Source organism: Ambystoma mexicanum, chromosome 4p (genome assembly GCF_040938575.1).
Source record: "Ambystoma mexicanum isolate Mex_15411 chromosome 4p, UKY_AmexF1_1, whole genome shotgun sequence".
Classification (NCBI taxonomy): Eukaryota; Metazoa; Chordata; class Amphibia; order Caudata; family Ambystomatidae; genus Ambystoma; species Ambystoma mexicanum.
Genome location: NC_090927.1, coordinates 848860142 through 848888125, shown reverse-complemented (window position 1 = coordinate 848888125; position 27984 = coordinate 848860142). Strand labels below are relative to the sequence as shown.

At 45.6% G+C, this 27984-nt stretch overlaps 1 protein-coding gene across 1 annotated transcript in view; it reads right to left on the bottom strand.

Moving 5' to 3' along the window:
• MMS22L (MMS22 like, DNA repair protein) overlaps positions 1-27984 on the bottom strand; it is a 1233593-nt gene that overhangs the window by 268173 nt on the left and 937436 nt on the right. The window contains exon 18 of the mRNA XM_069606412.1: positions 11448-11607. Within this exon, the coding sequence (XP_069462513.1) occupies positions 11448-11607 (160 nt within the window). The remainder of the gene's footprint in view (positions 1-11447; positions 11608-27984) is intronic.

Genomic DNA, 27984 nt, shown 5'->3' with positions numbered 1-27984 from the left:
CCTCGCTGTCAGGATCTGAGCCTGTGGGGGTCGAAGAGAGGGACGGCATGAATGACGGTTTGACAAGCATCATACATACATTTGTATAATTGCATTCTACACAATAGAGGGGAATAGGCAGTGGCGTTTGGATGATCACGTTGCTTGCTATATGGGTGGGTAATGCAGGCATCTGGCAGAGTCACTCATTTTGGGGCGGACGTATGCTATGTGACATGCATATCTGTTGTAGTCTGCGTGCAGTGTGACTTATGCCATTGACATCTTAGTGTGGTGTGTGTCAGGTATGGCATTGCCTTGCTGCAGGCATATGCATGTGTGTGTGTGTGTTCTGCGGACAACTAGGTTGGGAATGTGTGTGTATTGGGGCATGGCTTGCCTCTTTAGACAGACAAATTGGTGGACTATCATGAGACTTTGCATTACAGTGTTTTCTTAGGACACTCGCCTCCTTCCGCCGATGAGGTGGCGCCACACTCCATATCACCCACGCCTTCGATGGCCTCTATGCCGATCATGCTGGCACATCTCTCCTCCAACCGGCTCAGCTTTATCGGTGAGCTTGCTCCCCCACCAGTTGCCATGGCCTGGCTTCTGTTGGCGGACAGGATGCTCCAGACTCGCAGGCGCAGGTCATCCCACCTCTTCCGGACATCCTTAGTTGTGCGGGGGGTTTTGCCTACCGCGCTGACTCTTTGTGCGACTAGTGCCCAGATTTCCTTCTTCTTGATGACTGCCTCCCTCTTGAGGCTGTGAGCGAATACAACACTGGCATTCTCAGCCAGCATGGTGTGCTCGTCTTCATTAAGGCGCTCCTTGCGCTGGCGGGAGGTGCCTTTTTTCACTGCCTTGGGCATTATATAGTTGTGTTGGGTTGATGTAGGTACACAGCAATATACTCCAGGTCCTGGGTGCTGAGCGTGGCAATGGATTGTGTTTTTAAAGATGGCCGCCGTGCTCTTTCCCGTTCCTGTGTGATGACGCTACTTCCGGTTCTGCTTATTTACGGTGACCGTTATTAGCGGTCACTGCTGATAGCAGTCACCACCAATAGCGTTGTCCACTAATGCCACTTTAATTGATGCCGGTAGTGCTGTCTGCACTTTACATGATGCCACCAAGGGCCATTTTTAGGACTTTAACGGCATGGCGGTAATGTTACCGGCATGGCGCAAAGCTTATTCACGCGAACTCGTAATAGCCCTCTATTAGCGGGCTCTTTACTACACAGACACAGTATTTGCTCCATGCAGGTAAGGACGGTTACTTACCTCCAAACTCGGAATGAGGCCCATTGTCTGCAGCCGACTGACTGGACACTGGTGAACATTTTTGAAAGAAAGTCTTCACTTGCACCACGCTGGACGGGACCTTTCCAGGTACTACTGGCCACGCAGACTGCAGTCCGAATGAATGGCCGGTAACATTGGATCCACGCAACACACGAAAAGAGTTGTGTTTCCTTTGCCACATGAGAAAGAGATTGATGATCCCGACATCGAAAGCAAGACCGCTGTACCTGATCACAAAGATGACATCGCTGAATCCCCGTCAGAAGTACTTCCTAAGCCCGAGAAAGGGCCTGGGGAGATTGCAATGAAAATCGAAAGGCCAAAGTTGCCTCAACATTGTTCATCATCACTCCTTGCATCGTGAATTGGCACTGATCCTGCATCCGGAAATGAGAGTGCATTGTTTAACGATCATACTGTACCTGGAGCTGTAAGCTACAATCTACGTTCACGAAATCGGAAGTGATCAGCTTTTGTTTCGCCTTTGTTTCTGGCTCACGGATGGAGCTGGGAACGAAGGCCTAGGAAAAAGGAGCGTATGAGCTTTATCAGTTGAGAGCTCTGACACGCGGTTTCCCGGTGCTACCATTGAAAGTGAAGGTCTTTGCAACCTGGCACGGACAAGCGGGGGCAAATTGTACCGACACTATAAAATTGATACTTGCTCCTGCCTTTTTGGAGCTCTGTGAAGGTTAACATCAGCTTGCTGTCATCTGTAAGCAGGCTAACCTGGAATGACCTGAACTTTTGTTGCTAACGTGTGTTGCTGTGGAGAACTTATCCGGCGAACACTGAAAAACGTTTCCTAAAATAAACAGACTATGCCTGTTTTCGCTCCTGCTCCCGCCTGCACCAATGCTGTTGATGATATAAAGATTGACATAAAGCCTACTCAAAGAAAGACTTGATTTAGAAAGAATATGCTTTTGATTATGATACCACTTTGTATTTTAATTACACTGATCCCAATGTTTTGGTATCTGGAGACTATGCATCCCTTAAACTTTCTTGTGTCTGCTACCAATGCTCCTACAACAAGCAGCCCGGTACATGTGTTCTCCTATACTCTTCCATCACAAGAAGTGAAACATAGAAAAGGATATGATAATAACACATTACTGCTGATTGTGAATATGACCCATGCTATCTTGAATAGGTCCAATTGTTGGGCTTGTTCCCATTTACCCCAGCACGGGGAAAGAGGAATGGGTTGGTATGTACATCCTTTGCCGCTTAATACTGCCTGTTATGCATCCTTAAGAGTGCTAGTTTTTGGAAAATGGAATGATAGTGTCACTGGACAATTTGATGCAACAAATATAAATTAATTTAAAATATTGGTACTGGAACCGTTGGATTGTTCCGTATTTACAAGCAAAAGCAAAATAAAACCGGTAACAAGTCCAGTAGATAGACTTTCTAGGCCTTACCAGTCCCTAATCACTTTTAAAATGGCTCCGGTAGGAAACAAAGCTGCTGTGCCCTCCTCCTATACCATTAATCATAGTCCACATTCTGTCCCATTTTGCCTACGGAAAAAGGGTTCTCACCCAGTGGGAACATTCACTAGATGTATGAATATTGCTGTGCTTGAACAAGAAGAAAAGCCTTTACATATAGGAGGTTCCGTTTATTTTATATGTGGATATCAGCCCTATCCATGGTTACCTAGAACCTGGGAAGGGACCTATTATTTAGGGATACTTTTACCTGGTGCATTTCTTGCCAAAACTTCTGAAATAGCAAAAATGTCTAGATCTCGGCCACCACAAGATGATACTGCAGGGCAGATTCCTGGGGATATAGTGAAATCCTTTATACCATTTTGGGGACAAGCAATACACTCATGGAATATAAGAAAACTGTCCAGGGTGTTAGAAAAAATGATAAATGGAACAACTGATATACACTATAATATGACATAGGAACAAAAAACAATTTGACTAGTTGCACTTCAGAATAGAATGGTGCTTGATATTATTCTGGCTGATCGCAGAGGAGTATGCAAATTGGTGGGATCAGCATGCTGTGTATTTATAAGTGACTCCGAAATTCATGTCCCCACAGGTGGTTGGAATCTGAATATAAGCTCATGGTTTTGGGAACTGCTACGATTATGGGGATGGAAACTAATTGCAATCTTGGTTATGATATTTGGAATCCTTATATTCTGCTGTTGTTGCATACAATGCCTGCCGGTCCTCTGCTCCCAAATTGCCAATGAGTATCTACATGCAATTAATACGAAACCTCCTCCTCGTATGATAAGTGATGGCACACAACACAAAAACGAAATAATTAAAGAACTTATGGCAATTAATATTTCTGATTATGACAGCGACATGGATAGTTCGGAATTGGACACGTGGTCCAATGGGAAACGCGATGTTTGGATGATGCTATTGGCTTAAGGCCAAAAGGAGGGTTTGTTAGACCAGAAAAGTAATCCCATAGTCAAATGATACGTATAGTTTGTTGGTCAGAAGCAAATCGCATCATGTGACAAACATCGCAATCCAAGAATCGTGAATGTAACCAAAGGGCGTCCATTTTGTGAAATGCGGGTCATTTGTTTTTTTCTTTTTCTATTAAACGCTTTGCAAATATATTCTATGCTTTATATTCGCCCACAGTGCGAGGTCACAGCTTGAACGCTGAAATGCTAACGCAGACAGGAATGTCAAACTGTGCAGAAATGCATTGTTTTTCTCTCTCACCAAGTCTTTGAAGTCGTGCAGAAGCTGCATCTAGTCAGTAGTCCAGGTGCCGGTTTGTTTGCAAGCACTGTTGTAAAAGGCAGTTAAACTTGAATTATATTCTCCTAGCGGTGCTCCTTCGCGGAGAATGGTATTCTCTGCTTCAGAACTATCTGACCCTTAGCTCATGAGCCGTAACACAGATAACGTAGTATGGAATGTTTCTCTGCTAAGAACAAGATATCCTTACCGAGCCAGAGCTCCATGTTCCCCATAACAGAAAACGATCTCTGCTGCTTTTGCTAGAATAACTGTTTAGACTGAATGAAGACTTGTCATAACGTGTCATAATTGTCAATCACTGAATCCTAGCCTGTATGACATGTATGGGGGCGGGTCGAATTGCCTTAACAAAAGATAATGTATGATGTATATATATTGCTGCTTGAGTGCTGTTTGCTCTCTCGCATCTCACAGTGTCTGGGAACACACGTCGTGAGTCGTTGAGACCCAGTCGGCCGACTAAGAAACTTTGAATAAAACTTGTTTGGAAAATGAACCTCTCGTCAGACGTGTCATAATATATGGTTATTGTGCCTTAGTTTCCATATGCGGTCTTTATGGCCTAGCACTATGGCTGCCAGATAGGTGAAACATGTGTACACCTGCACGTCCAAGTGCACAAGCCCAGCTCTGATCCTGACACAGCAGGGGGGGGGGGGGGGGGGGGGGAAGAGTTCTCCACCCTGCTCCTCACAAACTAGCCCTTGCAGCGTCGTTCCTGAGCAAGTCACTCTGAAACACCCGAACCTATCGCAGGCTAACCTGGAGATCGTACAGGGCGCCAGAAGCAAAGCTACCAGGACCCAATACAAGAGCAAATGGTCTACATGCTGTCATTGAGCCAGCTCTAAGGACTCTGAAGGGAACACCCTCTCCGAGCCGGTGTCCCAGATGAGGCCCAGGAAGGTCAGCTTCTGCGTGGGTTGCAGCTGATACTTCTTGAGATTGATAGTAAACCCCAGGTCGTGGAGTGTGTTCATAAGCGTGGAAGAGGTGTGACGAAATGCCTCGGGAGATGAGGACCGGGCGAGCCAGTCATCCAGGTATGGGTAGAAGTGGTGGCCCTGGGACCTGAGGAGAGCTGCCACCGCCTGACCTAACTATGCACCTCACCTGGAGCTGGTATCTAGGGAATAGTGCATACAGAATGCAGACAGAGTGGGCCAGGCTCTGACCGCATGTGCATGAATCCCTTCAGGAAAGTGGTTGGCCTATGGCCGTTTATGTCTCTGAAATGTCCTGGACCATCCAACGGTCGATCAAAGCTTTGGAAGACTGGGAGCTGGGTGACGTGCCGCCAAAAGTGATGAACAATGCCTCAGACTTCCTGAAGGATTTAGTCAGAGGTAGAACTTGAGAACTCTCTTGAGGTCCAAGGAATGCAAAGCCCCTTCGGCATCCAACTGCGGGTTTGGAAAGGACACCGACAGGCAGATCTCCTGATTCATATGGAATGAATGACCACCTTCGGCAAAAAGTGCACAAGGTGACCTTGTCATTATGAAGCGTGGTGAAAGGCTTGCATGATGACAAAGCCTGCAGCTCGCTGACCCCGCATGCCGAAGTGAGCGCCACCAGCAATACAGTCTTTAGAGTCACCAGCGAGAACCAAATTAAGGTCCCAGAAAGGATGAATCCCGAGTACCGGAGGAAAAAACCTGGACATCCCCTTGGAGGTGGGCCTTAACCAATGGGTTGGGAGCTGCAAAATCATGCTCTGGGGAATTCTTGTAGGCCCCAATGGCTGACAGATAGGTGCAGCAGGTATCCACCTGAACGAGCCAGAATTGTGCGGAAAAGGTCAGCACGTCATCCTGGGAGCAGGTAAGGGGGTTAAGCCCCCTTTTCGTGAGCCCAGTGGCAAAATCTTGTCCACTTACTCCAGTACTGAGCCCAAGTAGACTGCCTTCTGAACTCCTTAATGATGTCCCAGTTGTCCTCAGAGAACTGAGCATGGTGGAGTCTCAATTGGCCAGGAACAAGGCCGCTAGGGCCAGCCTGGCCGGGTCCAGGTGCTCCACTGCCCCACCCTGCTGCATCAGGAACCCCAGCTGGGGATTGGAAGATTGAGCGGTCCCTGGGAATACAACTGTAGAAGATCCGAGAAGTACGCCCTTGATAGTGCAGGGTGATAAGGGGCGATCAGGATGTGGCTGCAGCCCTCCAACACCCAGAACCTGCGGAGGGTCCGCTGCAGTAATGGTGAAGGAGAAGGAGAAAACACATAGCACCTGCGGCCGTGCCAGCTGAGCTGGAATGCATCCCCCAGACACCCCTGACCCAAACCCGCCCAAGATGAAAACCGAGGGCACTTGGAATTCAGGGGATGTACATACATGTCCAGATCCAGAAAACACCATCTCCGGAACAGGGGCAACAAGGAGTTGATGTGTAACTCTCACTCGTAGGTGTTAAACCCAAAGAGTCTGAGCTGGTCCACTTATGCACTGCAAATACAAATCCCTTACATAAAGGCCAATTTCCAGATCGCCCCGGCTCCATGCACAGGAGGGGAGAACGGGTGCCACCCTGCTTGTTCAGGTAAAACATTGTAGTGCAATTGTCGGTCCTGACCAGAACCACAGTGTCCCTGATGAGGCAGAAAAGCCTTGAGTGCCAGGTCCAACGCTCTGAGTTAGAGCAGATTGATATGCAGAAGGGCCTCCGCCGTGGACCATGGACCAAGAATGGAGTAGCACTCCAGAGTAGCCCCCAGCCCGAAAGAGAGGAATCCGTCATCACCACCAGAATTGGCTACAGCCGGGTAAAGGGGGCTCCCACTGCCACATTGAAGTCCATCAGCCACTAGCCAAGATCTAGGAAGAAGAGCAGGGGTATTGGAATCCTGCCCGACTGCAACCCCATTTCCTGGTCCCAATTGAGGCGGGCGTGCTTGACCACCATGCCATCAATCCCAGAATGTGCTGGAACCACCAGGCCGAGGTGGTAGAGTTGGCCAGAAAGCATCCATCGCATTGCAGAGGGAGAGGAGGCTCTCGGGCGTGGGGAACACCTGCTGGGTCGCTGTGTCCAAGCGCACTCCAAAGTACACCAGATCCTGGGCGGAGTCAGCTGATTGAGGGGAAAAAACCCAGCTGGTGAACAACGTCTGCCAGCCATGGGCAGGAGGGCACCACCCCTACCCCAGGTGAACTAGCCCTGACCAGCCAGTCATCCAGTTAAGGGTATAGGTGATGGCCCTCCAGGGGGAGGTAAACCAGCCACCGCATTCATCACCTTCGTGAAGACAAAAGGAGTCAAACTGAGGCCGAAAGGCAGCACCTTGTACTGGAAGTGGTATGACAATCGTCAACCACAGAAAGTTCCGATGCAGTTGGTAGATGGCATCATGCAGGTACGCATCCTTGAGGTCTAGGGAATACATCCAGTCCCCTGCGCACAGATAGACTGCTATGTGCCTAGAGTAATCATCTTGAAGTGTTTTAGTGGTAGAGACTAGTTGAGAAATGAGAGGTCCAGGACTAGCCTCACACCAGCCTGACTTTTCTAGGGTACTGCAAAAATCCTGGAGTAGAAAGCGGAGGCCCTGTCTGACTGAGGAACCGGTTCCACTGCTTGCATCGCCAAAAGAGAAAGGATCTCCCGGAAAAGGGCCGGGGACTCTATCTGACGTATAGGAGGAGAGGATGGTAGAGGAAACGAAAGAGGAAGACTGTGGCCTGTGGAGACTGTAGAACGGATTTAAGGTCTCTCGAAATAATGCTTCCAGCTGTCCTGGAAGAGAGCCAGCCGGCCCCCAACTGGCGAGCTGCGTTTCCAAACCGTGATGCCAGTGTTTCTTTGTGTTTGAGGCAGGAGCGGAAGAGGGGTAGGGGGAGTGTGAAAAAACATGCCAAGTCCATTGCTGCTTCCTCCTGTGGTCATTGGGCGACCTTTCAGGCCGCCGTGTACCGTTGTCCCGAAAACCTCATGAAGCCGGTGAAAGGGCAGGGTTCGAAGTCGGTCCTGCCCTGAGACTGAGGGAAGGACTTCTGCCCCGGCTTAGTCAGGCTTAGTTAGGATGGCCAAAGATTTGGTTTGTGTGGAGGTTTTTTTCTTCGTCAACTCATCATTGGTGGACGAATGAAAGAGGTCCGATCCCTCAAAGGGATGATCCAGGATCCGCTCTTGCACATCTGATGAAAACCTAGTGGCATGCATCCACGCCGTCCGTCTCATCTCGAACCCCAGGCACAGTCCTCTGCTGGCTGTGTCGATGTGTGAGACTGAAGATTTCATGAGGTCCTGTGCAATAGCCCGTTCATCCACCAGGCCGGTCTTGTAGGCGGCTTGTCTCTTCAGGGGGCGACCAGGAAGATACTTCCCGAGCGCCTGCCACAGCTTCTCGTTTGCTGCGGCTAATAGGGTTTCGACATTACCCTGCTGCAATTGCAGCTGTGAGATGACATAGCACTGGTTGCCAAATGACTCGAGGAACTTGTTCTCTTTGGACAGACAACTGGAGGAGGCTCCTGTGGAGGAAGAGGATGAAGAAAATGGCTTAGAATACAGCTGGGCCGCAGCCACAACTGAAGAGTGAAGCAGGCGGTGGGAGGCCAGGAGGACTGGCAACCCATCCACCAGCCTGAATCTGTCTAATTTCTTGTTCATCTGGGCATTGGCCATGGGCTTCTCCCAGACCTTTCTCACAACCTGCAGTACATCCTTCTGGAGCGGAATGCCTGAACGGCTTGTGGTGTGCTTGCCCAAAACACCTGCTAGCACTTCCAACTCATGGGGGGCGCCCCTCTGGCTGGGAGACCCTAGGAACGCTGCAAGTCCCTGAAAGTCATGAAAGACCTTTACAGATGTTGAGGGTTCGTCATCCTGGGTGCCAGTCATCATCGTATCCCCCTTTTGTCACGACGGAGGGGAGTCCGCGCCCTGGGATACAGGTGCAAGCGGGGTTCACCCCTGATCCGGACCCAAAGACGGGCCCAACGGTAGCTGAGGGGGGAGGCATCTAGATAATCGGTAAGGCCTGGACCGGAGGAGGCACCGGCTCCGCCAGAGGGAACGGTAGAGGGCCCAGAGGTGGGTGGCCTAGGAGGCACTACTAGCGGGATCACCTCCTTGACTATATCCTTAAGGAATCCTGCCTTCTTTGGGGAACACATGAGGAGAAGAAAGCACTCAAAGAAGAGTTTCTCGCATGCCGCCGGATCTCGCGGGTACGGCCCTCTGAAGCACTGGGCCTCTGTTCCCCATTGAATCGCCACAGCATGCGAGTAGTGTAGCTATAAGGCTGATGGGTAGATGTATCCCTGAGGAGACCAACCGCCTGTACCATAAAGTCTGCCACCACTTCCAGAGGTAAGGAAATAGGAACCTTCATGCATGGCCCACTCGATGGCAGAGGGACCGAGTAGGCCCTGATCGGAAATCCAAGATGACCGCCGGTCTAGCAGGCTCTGCCTCATGCTTATCCGCCATCTTGTGGCCCTGCGCTATGCCCTGGGTGGGAGGGTGCGACATGCCTTGGTCCTTGAACCTGAAACAGAAGCATCTACCTCAGCGGTCGCTCCGGTAGGCCCTGAGCCCTCGACCTACTGGCTGGTAGCCTAATCGACTCACGACCTCCGAGGAGACTCTGGTAGGCTGTGCGCCCTCAGGCACTGAGCTGGTAGTCGTGCTGGATCACGCTAAGGACTGTCTCTTGGAGGTAGAGCGTGACAATCCCTTGCACCTGGGGCTGATTAGGATGACAAACTGGATCGTCCCTCAATTGATCATCCAGTACAGCTCCTGAGCCCCTCGGCTTGGGAGCCGGTAGCCTTGACGGCCTTGGGTCTGCCAACGTATCGCCTGGAAGAGCAGGCCCCTCGGCTTGGGAGTCGGTAATCTTAGAGGCCTCGGGCCTGCCAGAGCCAGAGTCCAAGGTACCCTTGCCCGTGGAAGCCCCTGGGAAGGAATCTCCGTGCTGAGGAGCTGTACTACTAAATTAAGGGCCTACCTTGTCTTGACGTGGGGTCCTGGAGACAAACTCTTTAAGATGACTTGAAGGAGAAGAGTGGAAGATCTCCCACCAGCATGACAACCGATTCTTCAATGCCCTGTGACCTAGAGCACTGCAGGCCGCGCATGCGTACCAGCGGTAGATGGGCCCCAGGCACTCGAGACAGAGTGCATGGAGGTCCAAGGCCGGGAAAGAGTGTTTGCACAACGACCATTTTGTGAATCCTCCTGCTGCCGGCATGTGCCCGGGAGGGGAGGCACCGAAGGAAGGTGAAGAAGATTGAAAAATAAAATAAAACAACGGGGAGCAAGCAGAAAGTTAAAAACTCTGTGTCTAGCCGTCAGGCCCGACAGTCAGTGCGGAAAAAGGGACTGAGGTGAGGCGTCAGAGGCCGGGCCTTGAGGGCCATTCCCACGCCCAGGGCCACTCCCCGACGCGCTGGACTAAATTGGAAGGGGAAGCTCAATTTCATTAGCTCACTATCTTTCACAGAGGAGAAATATCCAAAACATATCAACTTTGTCCTGCCCTATCGAAGCTCAATCATTTCCGCATCTGATACCAATAGTCTTTTATAGTCCCCAACTTGACATTGCCCGTCTAGTTACCAGCTTCTTTATGCTCCAAGCCATCGCCACTTACAGTACCACTTTGCCGTGTGGAGGCAGTTGCTCCCTCTCGCTAAGTCAAATCTCTGGTTCTCTGTCCCATAGGCCGGAGAGGCATCCAAATTTGTCGACCCAACACTGCCTGCTGTTTCCCCAGTCTTCAAGCCACCAGTCATCACCACTTCTGAAAGGCTCTGCATCATTGGATCCAGCAACCAGCCTCCCAGGTAGACTACGAAAAGCATGGCTTGACGTGGTTGTACCCCAAAGACAAGAACATAAGGTATTTGAAGAGACCCTGTCACCCGGTCTAGCTTAAAGTCTGTAGAGATTTTTAAACACCATGTCTGTACCTTTTAATGGACAAATGCATAAACTAACATTTTGCTGCTGAAGTCTTTGCCAGAGCACCCCTGTCTACAAACCCAGACTTCCCTTTTAGTTAAACGTCAGCTTTCCCTGTGTTTTACCATACAGATAGAAACTTCTGTGGACATTCTTTTATACTGGTATCATTGCACTATTGTTTGGATTGCTTATGTGTCAGCCCACATACCTCCTGAAACATACAGTCGCTCTCAGGCCCACATTACCAAGAGTGGAAAAGTAAAGAATTGTAACACATTACCGAGAGGGAATTGCAACTCATTTCACAATAGAAACCATCACAAGGCTGGGACTGGAGACCATATTTCACATTGAAATTTACACTGACTGGCATGCTTCTCTTTCGTCATCATATTTTATACCATTTACAATACTGTTTTAGCGTGTCTATCCGTTGTCTACTTCTTGTGCTATATACAAAACTGGAACTTGGAAACAAACCAACCAAAAGTGCGATATGTGAGCTGCAAGCCTTCAGCGGGTCCTTTCTTCACCAGGTAAGGTTTCACATATTTGAGAACATCACCCAGGTACTCCAACGATCGCGACACCATTGATGACTTCTCTGCCAAGGTCTGTAGGTCACTGTAAACTTTACCTGCAGCCTGGAAACAAAGAGTTAAAGATGACAAGAGCTAGACACATGATTTATTATGCATTTTGACAAATGCGCAAGTGACCACTTCTAGCGCAGTAAAGTCTAATTGAGACATCCTAAAACAACTTATACCATCTGGCGCACCTCTTGGATGTCCCAGCAGTAAGGCCAAGGACTGAGGATGATTGGACACCTCCAGAATGGTTTACCCTTTTTGTCTTGAGGGTTTTCCCTGGAGGCTGTAATTGAGCATATAGTGCTATCCTTATTACATGAATACATAGAACTTTGATATTCCGTGCTAGATAGCTGTCAAATGCCACTTGCATAATATGGCCCCAAATCTCAAACACACATGCCCACCATATGTTTGCACATGTGTATATGAATTTGTTCTGGTAAAAGTACATATTAAATGTATTCTGCCTTGGTTGTTCAGAAGCAGCTTAGGATGCATCTGTATCAAACATTAGGGGCATCTGAATATTCAGGTACACTTTCTCTTGAAAATGTACTCCATAAAAGGTTTCTATACTTTCCACAAGGTGCATAGTCAATTGTAAAAGGTGGGCACTTAAACAGTGATGAGCAAGAGGTATGTTGATGCATCTTTGGACATTTTGTAAAAAAAAGTAAGAACAGTGTATAGCTGATACCAAATATCTCTGTTAAACCAATGCCAGGATCACACTTCAGGATATATACATGTATAGATAGAGGGGTCACTTTGCAGCTTCAAGGACTATCAACACTATACATCTATGCCTATATGTTTATTGAATGTACAGGGTGCTTTTTCTGAAGCACTTTTCAAAATAAGTATGGTACAATCACACAGTAAATTTGAACAAAGAAAAAACAGGAATTGCAAGAGTAAATCAAGAAGCAGTAGTTGAGGAAAGGAGGAAATGTTCTTTGAGTAGAGAATGGAAAAAGCAGCCAAGGAGACAGCTTGAACGTGCAAAGAAGAGAGTTCCAATGCTTAGGAGCAAGTAACTCAAAGCATACAAAACAGGGTTGAGCACAAAGTGGTTGACGAACATTCAGAAGAAACAGATGAAGGACGGAGGCAACATGCAGTATATATAGAGATAACAAAGAACGATATATACAAGAGCCAGCTTATGAATACATTTAAAAACTATACATACAAATGAAAAAGAATAAGACTGCGAAACAGAAGGCAGCGAAAAGCAAAGGAACAAGGAGGGAGATGAAACAAAAATCAAATAGAAGAGTTAAAAGCCAAGTGCAATGGTGCAAGGGCATATGATGGAAGACCAACCAAAAGAGTAGAACAATAATCCAGTCGTGAGAATCTAAGTAGTACTGAGATGTTTAGTGGCATGAAACGATTTCATTGTAGAGATATGATCTACAAATAAACTAGCCGAGTAGGCAGTATGTGAAGTATGATTTGCATATGGAAAGTCAAGAAGGGGTCAGAAATGTTGGGCAGACATAGAAAGTGGGAAACGAGAGGGCGTAAAAAGGATAGAAGAAGGCGATGCAAAGGAAGAGGATGAAGATAACAAAGAATTTCAGTTTTAGAAGGACTGAGATACAAAGTGTGAAAGCATACATTCCTGGAAAGCCAAGAGACGGATGAGATAACAGAATGTAGTGAATCTGTGCAATGCAGAAAAAAGACCTGTCATCTGCATAGAATTGGCATTACAAAATTATATATACAAGAGGTGCCTTGAGGAACTCCCTGCTAAAGTGGATAGGAAGAACAACCCTGTACATCCTAAAAACTGAATACGTTCGACTACAAGGATAGGAGGTATACAATTCGAGAAAAGTACCAGAGTCCCAATGGAGAAAGTCAGCAACAAAGTTGGATGGCCCACTATGAAAAAAGCAGCAAACAGATCTAACAAAACTAATAGTGATGATTCCTCAGCATGACAAGTAAACTTAACGAATCAGTAACCTATAAAACAGCAGGTTCAGGGGAGTGCCAGGCGTGAAAACCAGATTGAACAGAAGGGAGTAGGGAACTGGTATAAAGGTAGGATGACAGATGCATGTAGCCACCTCATTCCAGGAGTTTAGAGAGAAACTGACGAAAGGAAAGAGGCTGAAAATTAGAATGTATGGAAGTATAAAGCAATGGTTACTTTGTGATAGGACTAATGGTAGCATGTGGGGAAGTTTCCAGATAAAAGGGATAGGTTACATAGAACATCAAGGTACATCATTGAAGGCACATGTCTATCAGAATAAGAGCCACAGGAAGAAGATCTGATGTTGCTACAGTTAAATGGGCAGGTCTCAGGAAAGTAGACCAGTCACTTTTGGATAAGGATGATAAAGACAACGACCAACAACTGCATGTCATGTCAACAGATGGTGCCGAAGGATATGTTGAAGAAAAGAAGATTCTCAATTTTTGATTTCATTTAAAGCAAAATCAGAAGCCTACAAAGGAGTTAAAGAAGGGCCAGGAGCATTAGGACATAGTATCTATTGAGAAACAGTTAAATGTAAAAAAAAAACTTCTGTATGAAAGTAAACGGATGAACGCTCCTTGTGAGGTGCAGAGCGTTCAGGTTAACACAAGATTATTAGCCGATGCAATCACTACAAGTGTGTCTATACATATAGATCCCATCTCTGCTCTTGTCCAATTAAGCAGAAGACCTGTATTGAGATACCACATCTGAATAATAAATAGCTAATTGCTCAGGTCTACATCCATCACATGAAAGTATTATGGAGAAGTACACTTGTCCTTCGGAAGGGAAGACCCAAGGTAAACTGATCAGCAAGGTCTGTTCTCCTAACTATCTTGCCCAGTTCTGTGAACACAGCCACCTGTTGGAGCAGAGCAAATCAGCTCTTCAAATCATTTGTTGTGGCCCTGGCCACTCTAAATAATGTGCCTACCCTCAATCTACATTCCCAATTATTTTCTCTAAGCATAAATCCTTTGCAGTATCTTCTGCTTTACAAAAGTCAATACTAAATAAATGTGTGGTACCTAGCAATGAGCAGGGAGTGAGGGATAGGTGCTTGTAATAGGCAAGAATCTTAGGGATATGGTGCATCAAAATTATTCAGCTCTTTTCCGTTGTAAATTTGTTGACCCCCCAGTGTTGTTTGGGATTAACATACTGAATAGACTGGGACAATGAGACAGACCCGAAAAAAGCTTCAAGCTTCCACTTTGAAATAACCATGTATCCAATGTTCCCTCTAAGCTGTGAGCATGTGGGCTTGCCCAGCTTCCTTCTGGGTGCCGCTCAGAAGAATTTTAGCAGCACACCCAGACAATCCCAATCTTCTCAAAAACTAAAACCACAGCAGTTACTGTAATGAAGCTAAATTATACTAACTAGTCTTGCTATTCTGGTATAGTTTATTTAAATTACGCTCCTGTGCAAGCATGACCTTAAAAACCTAAAACCCCTAAAAACAGAATGCACTCTCAAGAGGTTAAGACTGAATATGATAAAGTGACTCACATTAACCAAATAACCTTCCCTGCGCACCCCCCCCACCACCAACTCCTATACTTGACTCTACCACACGTATATTTTAGGACTAGCTTCTGCCCTATTGCACGTTTAGATATTACCCGACAACCATGACTGTCTTCCTCAGCTCAGTGAAAGTTTACAAGACCTGTACCTGCTTCCACTTGTTTTAGGTTTGCTGTAATATGAATAACGTTCAAGTGCCAGAATTTCTGTTACTCATGGGGCCTTAGCAAAAGCATCAACCACACTGTGTGCCGGTAAGATAGCTCAGTGGGTTCAGTGCTCGCTGCTGCGATCTGTGTGTGATCTGCATGTCGCAGGTTCGAATTCCGGCTGGGCCAAATCAGCCTTTGATCCTTCTGAGGGTGATAAATGAGTGCCAACTTCGGTTGGGATGGCGATGATGTATGTAAATATGTTCCATGTACATCGCTTAGGCGTAAGCGCTATATAAATAAATCATTATCATTATGTAACCCAACTGTCAGATCAAATATCGGATACTGACTGTAAGCAAGCAGGCTACTTGGATGTGTAACTTCATCCCATGCTTCCTATTCTTTGTACATGCGTCACACTACCGCTTTGAAGCTGTTCCCTTGCAAGTTAACACATTTTAAAATTCAAATATTAATTTTCCCTCTAAGGATTTTGATTATGTAATGTCATGTTCAGCATCTCCTACTTTAGCATTGCTAACATTACCCTTAAATGAGAGAGAATCATTGCAATATTTACGTGGCCTGCAAGGGATTACGGGTATGGACTATGGATCTGCATGTTATACCAAATTTTTAAAGTTCCATTGGACAGATACCTTTAAAAAGTATATGGTAACTCTCTGCAATACAAAATCGGTTTCAATGAGCACCTGTATAATCCTATCCAACAATACTAGGGTGGGGTCTGTTGCAAACTATCTTGTATGTAGTGCAAAGTAACTGTGTACACGCAGATTCCTAACATTTTCTTAAATTGACCAGAATATCGTGGTGAGGCTTTAAAAAGGATTTGCTTTTAAAGTATTGTGGGTATGCAAATATTCCAGTGAGCGTTTTAGTACTACAATCCCACATTTTTTACAGAACAATGTCGACTAGTATTGGAGGCTAGAACTGGAGCCAGGGAAGGGTGCAGAGGAAAGGGCATAGAAGAACACTCCTTGGGAGTGAAGAACAAATCGTCAACTTTCAAAAAGCAAGTCAGACGTTTTGGCAGTTCAGTATAGTTAAGGAAATGTGTTTTGTTTCCTAAAGAAGAAGAGGAAACTCAAGTAACACTATAACAAAGTGCACTTTCTGCTTCTTTCTTTGCTCAGCTGCTGACGGCATTTCAAAATAATCATGCGTTCTGCATTTATTTCTCCAACATCCTCATGCATCTTGTTCAACTGGCAATCGTGAATTCCAGAAGAGGCGTCCATAGTAACAGAAGGCAGCACTCAATCTTTTGCGCCTCTGAGCATTGCTCCCATCAACGTAAAGTCAAATATATGTTATTTTCTTCAAAAAAGCTCCATAGGAAATGTCAATAAGGCTCTTGTTGAATTTTGTCTAGGCTGTTGTGAGGAAGGCTAAGCAAACTATAGGCTGCATTATGTGCCCCGTCTTTTCACTTCTTATGTCAGATACAAACAGCGCTCCGATATGATTTTACTTCTTAATTGCAATCAAATGATTCTTTCAAGGAGTAAAAAAGCAATTAGGTTTGTCAATAAAGATACTTTATGCTTATTAAAAGATGTTCTTTCCCCTTAAAATGTGTCTCGAGAACGGGCAGTAATATTAGAGTTTCTTCCTATCCCACCCGCTGTGCTGGTCACAGATTTGAAAAGATCAGTGGGGCTTTGTGGGTAGAACAAGGGGTAGGCTCCTATTTGTTCATTGTTTCCCGTTTACGCTGGGCACATTCTCCTATTTGTAGCGAATACAATAGGGTGCTGTGTTGCTTCTTTGCTGTAAGGCTGGTTTTCAGTAAGTGTAACTTACCCAGCACTATTTGGTCAGGCACATATCTGTTGTTAATTCCCGCTCTACCGTTATTGCGGAGAGATAGTGCAAAGACAATCTGGACTGCATGTTAGTCCAGTTTTAAAATCACACAAGATGCAGATTTTGATACCTTCTGTCGGACTAACTGAAAATACGATGCAGGGATCGACCAATGCATTAGCTTTCAAACTCCCACAGGCTATCGGATGATGCACAGTGATGCAGGGAACACAATGGTATGAAAACATTCCACATTTCTAGCTGAGCAATGGATTAAAAAAAAAATCCTTCTCACATAGAACTTCAATTTAATATGTTTTCAAAAGTTAGGCGTGGGCAGTCTGAATGTGAGCCACAGTCATTTTCTAAAATTGCTGATTTTATTTTCCACATTTCCAGCTGAGTTGCATTTTAAGAGTCACAGTAAAAAGAGATAGAAATAACTGGAAGTTGGAAGCAACTTGCTACCGGCTTTTAGAATAGAAGAGCCAGGTGTGCTGGATACAACGTCCTTTCATCGCGGGAGGTTTTTTCGTGGGGTTTTTTACAGCATATTTGTTTATCGAAGAAAACAGCTTTTTTTTTGGGGTGGAGGAGTTAAAAAAATATATATATATGTGATGTGGGTTTTTGATGATAGATGTAAACAAAGGGAATAGAGGGTTGGGGGGTCCCCCCCAAAAATAAATAAATAAAAATTCGATGGGTTTTTTCGATAAAAATTCACGGTAAAAAACCCCACGAAAAAACATCCGGCGATGAAATGACATGGAACTGGTTTGCTGATCACAAACTATTAGCTGGAGCTACGTCGGACTCCAAGACCACTATTGCCAAATCTAGCTTCTAAACTTAAGTCGTTTCTGCAAACCGCATCTACCTCTGGCTTGCCAACTGGAGATCCCCCTCTTGATTCGGGCAGGAATCCTTTTAAAATTCTGGATCTGTCACTGATTCCGACTTCGACTGGAAAATAGAACAAATGTGCAGTTTTAACTCACTCCTCAGATCATAATGTTAGTACTATTTTCATGAACACTAATTAGCCCCTTTTGAGGACCCCTCACACTACAGCTTACTTCATTGTGCAGGGGCCTGGCGCTGGATAACAAACCCTGAAGATTTATTCCTCTTGTCTGCAGTACCAGAGCATGAACGTGACCCTCGCATAGCAGCTTTGGTCATTGACAGGTTTTCCCTTATATCCGTGAACTACTTCAATTGGGCCTTTTGTTTACCATTCTGTTACTCTCCATCGGCGTACAGTACTTGATGGGCATGGGAAGTGTCCACCATCAGAGAGAAAAGCTTGGACATTCGTCCTGCTCTTGTCAAGTAAACCCTCCATGAGATACCCAGTCTTGGGTGTAAAGATGTCTGCCTTCCTGAAGCTGGTGTCATTACCTTAACCGGACATGAACCCTAATGGAGATTAACCAATCAGTTTGAATAATACAAGTATGTGTCTGATAGTTTGTTCAAGGCTGGAATTGGCTAACCCCTGGCACAGACATTCTGTCATCACAACTCCTCGCAGCAGCGATGAGACAAAACCCAACAAGCCTACTCCATAGTTATGATTTTGATTTATATGTTGATCTTTTCACTAAGTGTCCATCGTAATTACATTTAACACCCCCTAGTATATAGCCCCACCCCACAATCTCAGGACAATACATTTGTGAACAAAATTTGAAATGATATAAATAAAATAAAGTCAAAAGTAGTCCCCTTACTTTATGCAGGTAAATTCAACACAAAACATCAGATATAAATTACATGAGCTTATTTACTCAACTGAAGTTGCCCTGCCTGTTTCAATCTCGCTAAATATAATAAACACATGCAGTCACACAACAGAACTATTAATGTTTCCAACAATTCTAATACTACATAATACAAGGCTATCACTAAACAGAACTTCCATTCCATTACTTTAATGCCGCTTATCGGCCAATATAGTAAAGCTATCTTCAGCTAACATTTACACAAAATCAGCTTCAGTAAATAGATAGCCAGGCCAACACATTTTCTCCGGTATCAAAAACAAGTATTGGCACTGCAGAAAGGTTGTAGACAAAAACTACATTTATATACAATTTACTTCAATTCGCCCCATCTGAGTGTAGAGTTATAGATTTATAGCTTGTGTAGGCAATTTAAATGTATGCTTCTGGGATAGAAAAGCAGTGCTATCAATTTAAAAACACAGAACACACTAGATCTTGGTTCACCCACCCAATATAGGAAAATCATTTTTTGAGGGAGTGGAAGTTTAGTTTATTTACTTATACAGTGCACCTAACCCGAGGGTATCTGGGCGCTTGATTCAACTAAGCTCCCTCGCATTGCCAAAATCTTTTAAATTAACTATGGCTTACACAGATCACACATTATCAAGCTCTTCATTAGGCTATGGTGCGGCGTGCCTTCGAACCAAGGCCAATGCAGACTAGATCTGTGAAAATACTTTGGCTACTATTTGACTTTCAAAGTACTACACTGTCAGCGCTGGGAAGCGTTCCCCATTTTACACAGAGCTCACAGCCGCAGAAAACGCATTTTTCTATTTATGTAAATGTAATCTCCCTCAGCTTTAAGTCCAATGAAAGCAGGATAACACTCACACTAGCAAACTACAATATTCTAATCTCATTATGTTTTTCAGTCTGTGTGCGCAGAAAATGCGATGTCTTCTACAGCAAGACACATTTCAATTGGCCTTAAATGTAGTAAAAAGTACAGTGCTTTTTTTCACCATAATATCAAAGTATTGTATTTGGAAGGAGTACCACCATCCAATTCCCCCCACTCCAGGGACTGAGTAGGGCAATAATTCTAGGGGAATTATCTAATTACATTTGAAGGATTTTCATACTTTGAAATATTCTTAAAGGCTCTGAGCAAGAATGGGTCCTCATGAGTTTTCAAAAGAACTCCCACTCGGGTTTTCCTCCCTCTTGAAATGCAAGTCTGCTCCAGATAATATTCTTCTCATCAGTAGGGCGCAGTTCTCCAGATAATGTCCAGATTACGCCCTCATCCAGAGGGTAATCTTTCTGTGCAGCTTTTGATTTCAGAGTCAGATCATTATTCCCTGTGTGTTCTCGTTTTTTTATAAAACCACTATTTATTTATTTTTTTTTTTAATTTGATATGGTTGAATTCAATCAACCTTTCAAAAAATAAATACAAAACATAACATACAAAAATTGTTTTCAGAAAAACAAAAAGCACATTTTGTTAAAAATTAATTGCTTAATTACTTAATTGAATAACATTCTAAAATAGGATTCACATTGACTATCAATTCATTTGAATCAGAACATGTTTCACAAAATCAATGTTTAAAAAAACATACTTTTCGAGGCTACTCAATTTAAATGAACAGTGAAGCATTATCTTCATAAAACCACTCATATTCCCATGCTTTGTCATGATTATGTCCATCTTTGAGGATTAAGTTCTTCCATTGGTTTATCAGTCAACACTCCCACCTTAACACACCCTTATTCCCCATTGTATTATCATAGTTTCTATACATGTGACCAAGAAATAAAGTGGAGGACAATTTGTTCGGAGTAATATTCAATTCTAAATACGTTTTTCTTTTATATCTACTCGTAGCAAGGTATTACATAGATAAAATATGGATTTCTGCAATCTGCCGGCCTAGACAGACATCTGAATATGTGACATGAATTGGTGGAGTTAATTTTCATCGTTATCAGTATTAATAATATAATTTATTTATAATCCTACACATATTGTCCTTTGATTAATTTAACAAAGGGCAAGTGGTCCATGGTTTCCTCAGGTGAGTTTGGACCTGGTTGTTTCTGCGGGTAATGGAACACATGAGGCCAGCAGGTCTTTTAGTCACCAATTAACCTGGCTCTGCTGACACAGGTCCCTAGTCTGCATTAAGCTGAGAATGTGTTCAGGTTTTATGAAGAGAGAGTACAAAGCTGTCAGCGTAAGAGCAAGAAGGTGAGTTTGAAGTTCGGCACTAGGAGAACAGACCTGGGGAGTATCAAATGGCACAATAGTTACAAAAACTACTCTAGTCAGTTAGATATGCATCCTCAGATACAGAGTGTAAAAAGAGGGAATAATGCCTTAATACAGTGTAGAATATAACAATATACTATTATCATATAATATATAATACTTTGTTTATTTAGTTATTGTTTGCTTGTTAGACGCGTATACAGGAAATAAAAATATGTTTCAAAGTGCCCGGAAGGCAGCAGCGAGGGGACATGGGGTAGCAGTACAATTAAATACACAAAATACAATTAAATACTAAAAATACATAGGGGGAAGTGACAGCCGAACCTACTATGCCTTGTGAGTATTCAGAACGTGTAAGTGCAGGAAGGAAGAGGACAGTCCGGTAGGTGCTGAGGTGTCCATGCTTGAGGGTGAGCCACAGATGAAGTGCAGGGTATAGTAAGTGCTATGCGCCAGGAGATGCGTTGGGTGGAAAGTGCGACTCTGCACTGCAGAAGCTGAGCCGAGGCAAGTGCTGAAGGGAGACAGATGCTGGGGAGATTGGGTGCGAATGTTCACGGGTCCAGTGGATGCATAAGGGTCCAAGACACCAATCACAGCTGCTGTGCGATTAGCAGGGGAAGGAGGAGGAAAATAGAGTCTTGAGGTGTTTTTAAAACTTCAGAAGGTCATGCTCAAGGCGCAGCGGTAGGGGGAGACTGTTCCAGAGGAGGGGACCAGCTGAGGAAAGCGAGCTGCCTCCTGCCATTTAGCAAAACGTTTTACACATAGAGTTGGTGCCAGAGGAGGGTAGAGGTCTATGAGGAGAGAATTTGGTAAGAGACAGTTGCAAGTAGACTGGTGCCCGGCCCCAGACAGCCTTGTGGATAATGCAGAGGGATTTGAACTTTATCTGTGCAGCAACCGGGAGCCAGTGGAGACTTTTTAGGGCAGGAGAGATGCGGCCCCTGGGCTTAAGACCAAGGATAATTCTCACTGCTCTATTCTGGATTAGCTGAAGAGGACGCAGCGTGGAAGAAGGTAGATTGAGGAGGCTGTTGCAATAGTTAAGCCTAGAGAGAACCAGGGCTCCGGAAACATTGAGCTTCTGGGGCAAAGTGAGAAATGGGAGAATTCCTTTGAGAAGCAAGAGTTGGAAGTGGGACTTCTTGGCAATCTCCTGCGTGTGAGGGAGGACGGATAAAAAGGAGTCCGAGGACTCCCAGGTCTCTGGCTTCAAAAGAAGGAGGAGGGGGGGGGGGGGGAGAGCCCAGGAGGGTGGCCAGAGAGAAGAGAAAAAGGAGGGAGCAGGGGTCCAAATTGGAAGGATCTCGGTTTTGCTGGCATAAAGGCAGAGATCATTGGAAGAGCGCCAACGCTGGATGGCAGACAGGCCGTCGGGGATGAAGGAAGGTGTGAGAGAGTCAGCAGGAAGTCTGAAAAACAGTTGAGTATTCCCTGCATAACATTGGAAGTTGAGGAAAAATGAGTAGATGAGGCGTGCCTGTTGTGCAAGGTAAATGTTAAAGAGCCAGGGAGAGAGGACAGATCCCTGGGGGACACCACAGGTGGAGAAGGAAGTAGCAGAGGAGAAGGTGCCCAGGATGACATGGGAGGAGCAGTCAGTTATGAAAGAAGCCAGCCATTCCAGTGCCCGCTCTGAGATACCAAGGGTATCATGGAGTCTTTGTATGAGGATGGAATGGCTGACAGTGTCAAAGGCATAGGAAAGATCAAGTAGAAAGAGTACAGCTGGGAAGTTGGAGTCCAGAGATGAGAGCAGTTCTTCACTGGTGTTCAGAACAGTTTCTGTGCCTCTGGATGCTCGGAATCCAGATTGATGATCATGAAGCCCACCGACAAGGTCAGTGTGCAAGTTGAGTTGGGGCAAGGCCAGTTTCTCCAGCAGTTTCCCCAGGAAGGGGGTGATTGAAATAGGGCGGTAGTTGGATGGACAGGTAGGGCCTTCTGAAAGCTTTTTCACAATGGAGTGCTTTAGGGAGGAGGGGAAAGAGTGGTTGCAGCGAGTGTGGGGCAAAAGAGACAATGTTGTCCTGAGCAGGGTAGGGGGGGTGGAGCCTTCATAGAGTGGATGTTAGGGAGAATTCACAGAAATGTGCCAATTCCCTTCTACCTTAGAGACCCCCAGCTCTTTTGATGGACTTTGGGACTTTTAGATTTTATCCTGGAGAGAGTGAGACCTTTTTCCCACACTCTCATGTATTTTTCTGTGATTTAAACACGGTTTCTTTTGGTTTTGGAGTCTGACAAACTCCATAGGCATCATCCTTTTACATTGTGACATACAGCACCTTCAACCTTCAGTGCAGTGGCACAGGGAAGTCCTTTAGATTTCCCAAAGGTTTAAATATCTTCTTTAGTATAGACTACTGTTTCCAAGAGCAGTAAAGTGAAATTGACTTTACTTAAATTTTGTAACTTTGTAGACCCAGCACACACTATCTTCCATAGAGTGCTGGAGGGGTTATTTAGTATCCCCTTTGTCTACTTTCTCATGTAACATTTTATGTTACCCTTTCTACAATTAATGGCTGGTGGCAGTGGTTTATTTTTTCCTACCATTGTGGTTTTATTTTTACCGCAGGCTGCGTTTGCAGCTGCAGTATAGCACCAATGGGTACCCATTTTGTCAAAATAGCCCAGTTCTTTTTTTTCGCCATTTCTTCTTGTAAAGGTCCTTATTGAGATTTACTCTGCGCGCCAAACCAAATTTGGTTCTTTGTTTGTTTTGTCTTTGTCGGGGTTCACTGGTGAAGCCTGCCTCTGGCTACAGCGTGTCTGGCAGCGAAGGAAGTGAGGGAGGTCCCCGAAACTCCTGTGCTTAGTCTCCTTGTTTACAGGAATGGACCCAAAGGTTATTGGCTGGCTGTCCTTGGAGGAGAGCCACCCTGCTGTGTGAGTGACCGATAGGCTGCGAATTAATGGAAGAGACTTGTATAAAAGGCGAGGTCTTTTGCAAAGAAGGCAGAGTCGACCACTGGACAAAGGAATCCGAAGAAGAACTTGGAAGAGAAGCTTGCTGCAACTCCTGGACATTTGGTTTGCCTGGTGAAGCCCTGCTTCAGTGCCGAAGCTCCGAATTCGCCTCAACTAGAGAAACCCTGCAAAGGACGACTTCTCCCCTTGGGTTGGTGGGACCAATCAACCCCAAGACGTACTTGACTGGAAATCCTATCTGCTGGCTGTGCTTCCATTGCTGCTGCAGGAACAGAGTGCCAGGGGACAGGACCACCAGAATCGAGGGCATTGTTTTGAAGCCGGACCCGAGCTCAGGAAGATCCTCCGGATTCCCTTGAAGCAGGGCTGACCAAGCCTGAGCCACCTCAGAGTGCTGGACCCCAGAAGTAAGGAAAGTCAACAAGGTGTCCAAGAACCGCAGTGGTGCTATTCGCGAGAAGCTGAAACCGCGAAGTGCTGCTGATGTGAACTTTGTCCATTACTGCTGCCGACCTTCGACTCGTAGTGCAGGTGTCCCCAGACGTCCTCCCTCTTGTATCCACGACTGAGGCCCAGGAATAACAGGATCTGCCATACTACAACAGGAACAGAAGCCAACTGGAACCGATTTCTTCAGACCTAAAGTATTATGAACTAAGGGGTACTTGCCTCTTGTTGTGTAGCTTGCTTGCTCTCAGTTGTAACTTGCATTTGCTGCATGTTTCATATTTGCTTGAAGCTTGGCCCTTCACAAGCTTGCCAGTTTGTGGCCCAAGAGCGATTTTCTTTTTCAACAAACTCTCTATAACATTGTGCAAGACTTTTTACTTACCTTGAAGAAGTGCTTCAGCTCCCCTAGACTTTGCTCAATTGACATTGGATGTGCTGGCTCCCTGAAAGACACTGTTAACCTCTGATTTTGTGTCTGATCTGCCCCTCTGAAAAGTCATACATTTTTTACTTGTATAGCTGGGAAAGGGTTAATCTACATTGCATTGGAGGGAGGGGGTGTTCAAAGGTGCTTACCTGTTTGAGAAACCTGTTAACCATAGCTTCCTCCCCTAACCTTTTGCCACAACTTCAGTATTACCAATTCCGTGTAAAAAGTGATATATAAATGTCCACAGTGTCCTAGCAATTGAAGTCCCATCAGGGTGTAGGAAAATCTGTATGCCATCCCAAAAGGGTAGGGGAGTGTATTTTGAAGTGTATTTTTATTGTTGCCAATTGCTCCCTTCTAAAGAAGGCTTATTTATTTTAAAACTGACTGTTAAATTAATAAATAATTATGTTGCAACCCTACATCTCACATTTACCCGTCTTGAGATGAGCCTGGGTGCTCAGTCACACTAAGAACTTGTGTAGTACAGGCCTACACCAAAGGTTGGGTTCCCTATTGCCAAGAGGACAAGGCTGCTGTAGTCTACCACAGGGTTACTACATACAATCTTGCGTAAAAGTGGACAACTCAGATACCTTCTACAGGTGTGGGAGGGGTGAAGGAGGAGAAGGTGGAAGGAGATGGGGGTGGGAGGGTGGCCAAGGGAGGCAAAGGGGTATGAGATGGGTTAGGTGGGTGGGTAATCAGGGTGTTCCGGATGTTCTGATGTTTGTGACAAAGTGTGTGGCCAGTGCATTGCAGAGGGCCTTGAAAGGAAGAGGGGAGGACAAGACCGCGGAAAGGGTTGGCTAGCTCCCTACAGAATTTGAAAAGTTCAGCCATGTTATTGGATGCACCAGATACCCGTGCCTGAATGTGGGCCCTTTTCTTGGCACGGATGGCAAGTCTGTATTGTCTTTGGAACAAGCGGCAGACCAGTTTGTCAGGGGGTTATACCTGAGGTTTGCCACTTCCGTTCTGCTGCTCTGCACTTACGTTTCAAGGCTGAGGTTCGGAGTTATACCAGGTGTTACGTTTAAAGGCAAGTTCCATGCGGATCCTCATGACTGGGGCTAGGATGTCAAGGGTGTTGGGGATTGCCGAGTTAAGATCGCTGAGAGTTCGGCAGGGCTTTTGAGGGTGCAATAGAGGGCTGAAGGGACCCAGGTGGGATGAGAGGAGAGTATGGTCTGCATGGCACGGCTTTCTATTCTTCCTCGCTTACCTCACCCGGGGGCGGTAGATGGCAGCCCAAGGCAATGTTAGGTGGTGGCAGGCAGCCCCTCTGGCGGCGAACCACAGCCGCTCCACTTGATTTCCATGCTTCAACCGCCATGCGGTGGAGGATGGGAAGCGCCCGACAGCTGCTTCTGGTTCCGCTGAGCTGCCCGCTGAGGAGGCGACTCTCCTCCTTTCTGCTCGCTTATGGCGAGGTGAGGAACGCAGGCTCTGGGCTGGCTCCACTGCCCGTTGGCCTCCCCACTCTTCTCCCTTCACTTGCTTGCGTTACCATTTCTTTTGCACTGGACTGCTGGCTGCATCTTTGTCTTTGGGTCGGGCTACTTCTTACTTGCGCTCTGTGTCTCCAGGGAGCGCAGCTGATGCTGCCCAGGTCCCCCACCACTGATAAGTGCCTCTCAGTTACTTCTTCATGTTCTGTAGAGAATCACGGCTCAAGTTTCTCTCAAACAGCTTCTTAGGAGAGTCGGATCCCAGAGCTCCTCAGAGTGTGATCACTCGTCGGCCATCAGAAATTAATTCATACAAAAATAAAGACACAATATGTACAATTAAATTGAACAGCACATACACATATCTGATACCACAAATGTAGAGTGCAATCATTGCTGTGCAGAAATTACAATACTCTTGTTTGTATCGATTTAATCAAGGAAAAAGACATTGACAACATTCTTGTGGTCTCAAACCTTTCTGTGTGTTCTTGTTTTATCTTGAATCCAATGCTGTTGCCCTACATGTTTCAATCCCTCCTTGCGGATGTGGGGATTTTCTACAGTGGTCAGAGTTGGGTGGTGAAATTGACCTATGGTCGGTGGCAAAGTATGCCTGTAAAGCAGTATCTCTGTGGTGTTGTAGAGCCCAATTTAAAATTAGTATCTGTAGACACTGCCAACCATTCATGCAGACAGCACACCATATTTCAGCTCCTACTAGTATTTAAGCTTGTATTTAGAAGAATATATTCTCTTTAGATGACTTGAAAAGGTGGGGCGGCTCCGAGTTCCATTCAGGCTCAGACACATCTCTACAGCATTCCATGGTGCTCGACGAGCGAGGAGTCGCTAGAGTTTGCTGCTGCCCTTGACCATGAGTGGCCTGCTCATCATGTGACAAGTGAAGACTTTTTCTCTGTTCCCTGCACCTCACGCTGCGTCCCTATTTCATGGAATGTGAACTTCCGCGGATGAGAGTTACTCCCATTATTAAGTTGGAAGAGTGCTTTTGTTGAACATGTGTCATGAGCAGGTTTTCCTGTTTTGGGCTTTAACGACCTGTGGAATATCACAAGACTGTAAACCTTTGCACTTGCTTACACTTATGGCATTAATAGGTTTTACTTATTCCTGCTAGGACTTGAAGTCTGGTTTTATACTTGCTGTTGACCCACCTGACTGGGTCAATGAAATACTGTGTCTCTGTGAGGGAGCCAAGCCACTGGCATCCTGCTCAATCCACCATCTGCGAGGCACATTAGGTAGCAGCCAGACTATCCTTAGGGCTCGCCGCCTTCACACTATACGATATGGAGTTCCATCATATCACCACAACATACTATATTTTAAGCCAGAAAGACTATTATGGACTGGAAGTCATTTCGTGGACACAGCATTAAGGGCTGGTTTGAAAAAATAATGAAAGCTTTCTATGGTAAAAAAAAGTTGCATTATTAAAAGACTGTTGCCGCAAACTGCAGGCCTCTTATAGTCAATATATATGATTGATATCAAGACGCTGAGAAGTGCATTGTAGACCTGGTGAAGGAGAATACAAAGGAATGGCCTTTCTTGTCTAGACTGTTGCTCAGTGAGTGAGTAGGACCATGTGTACTGGAGATG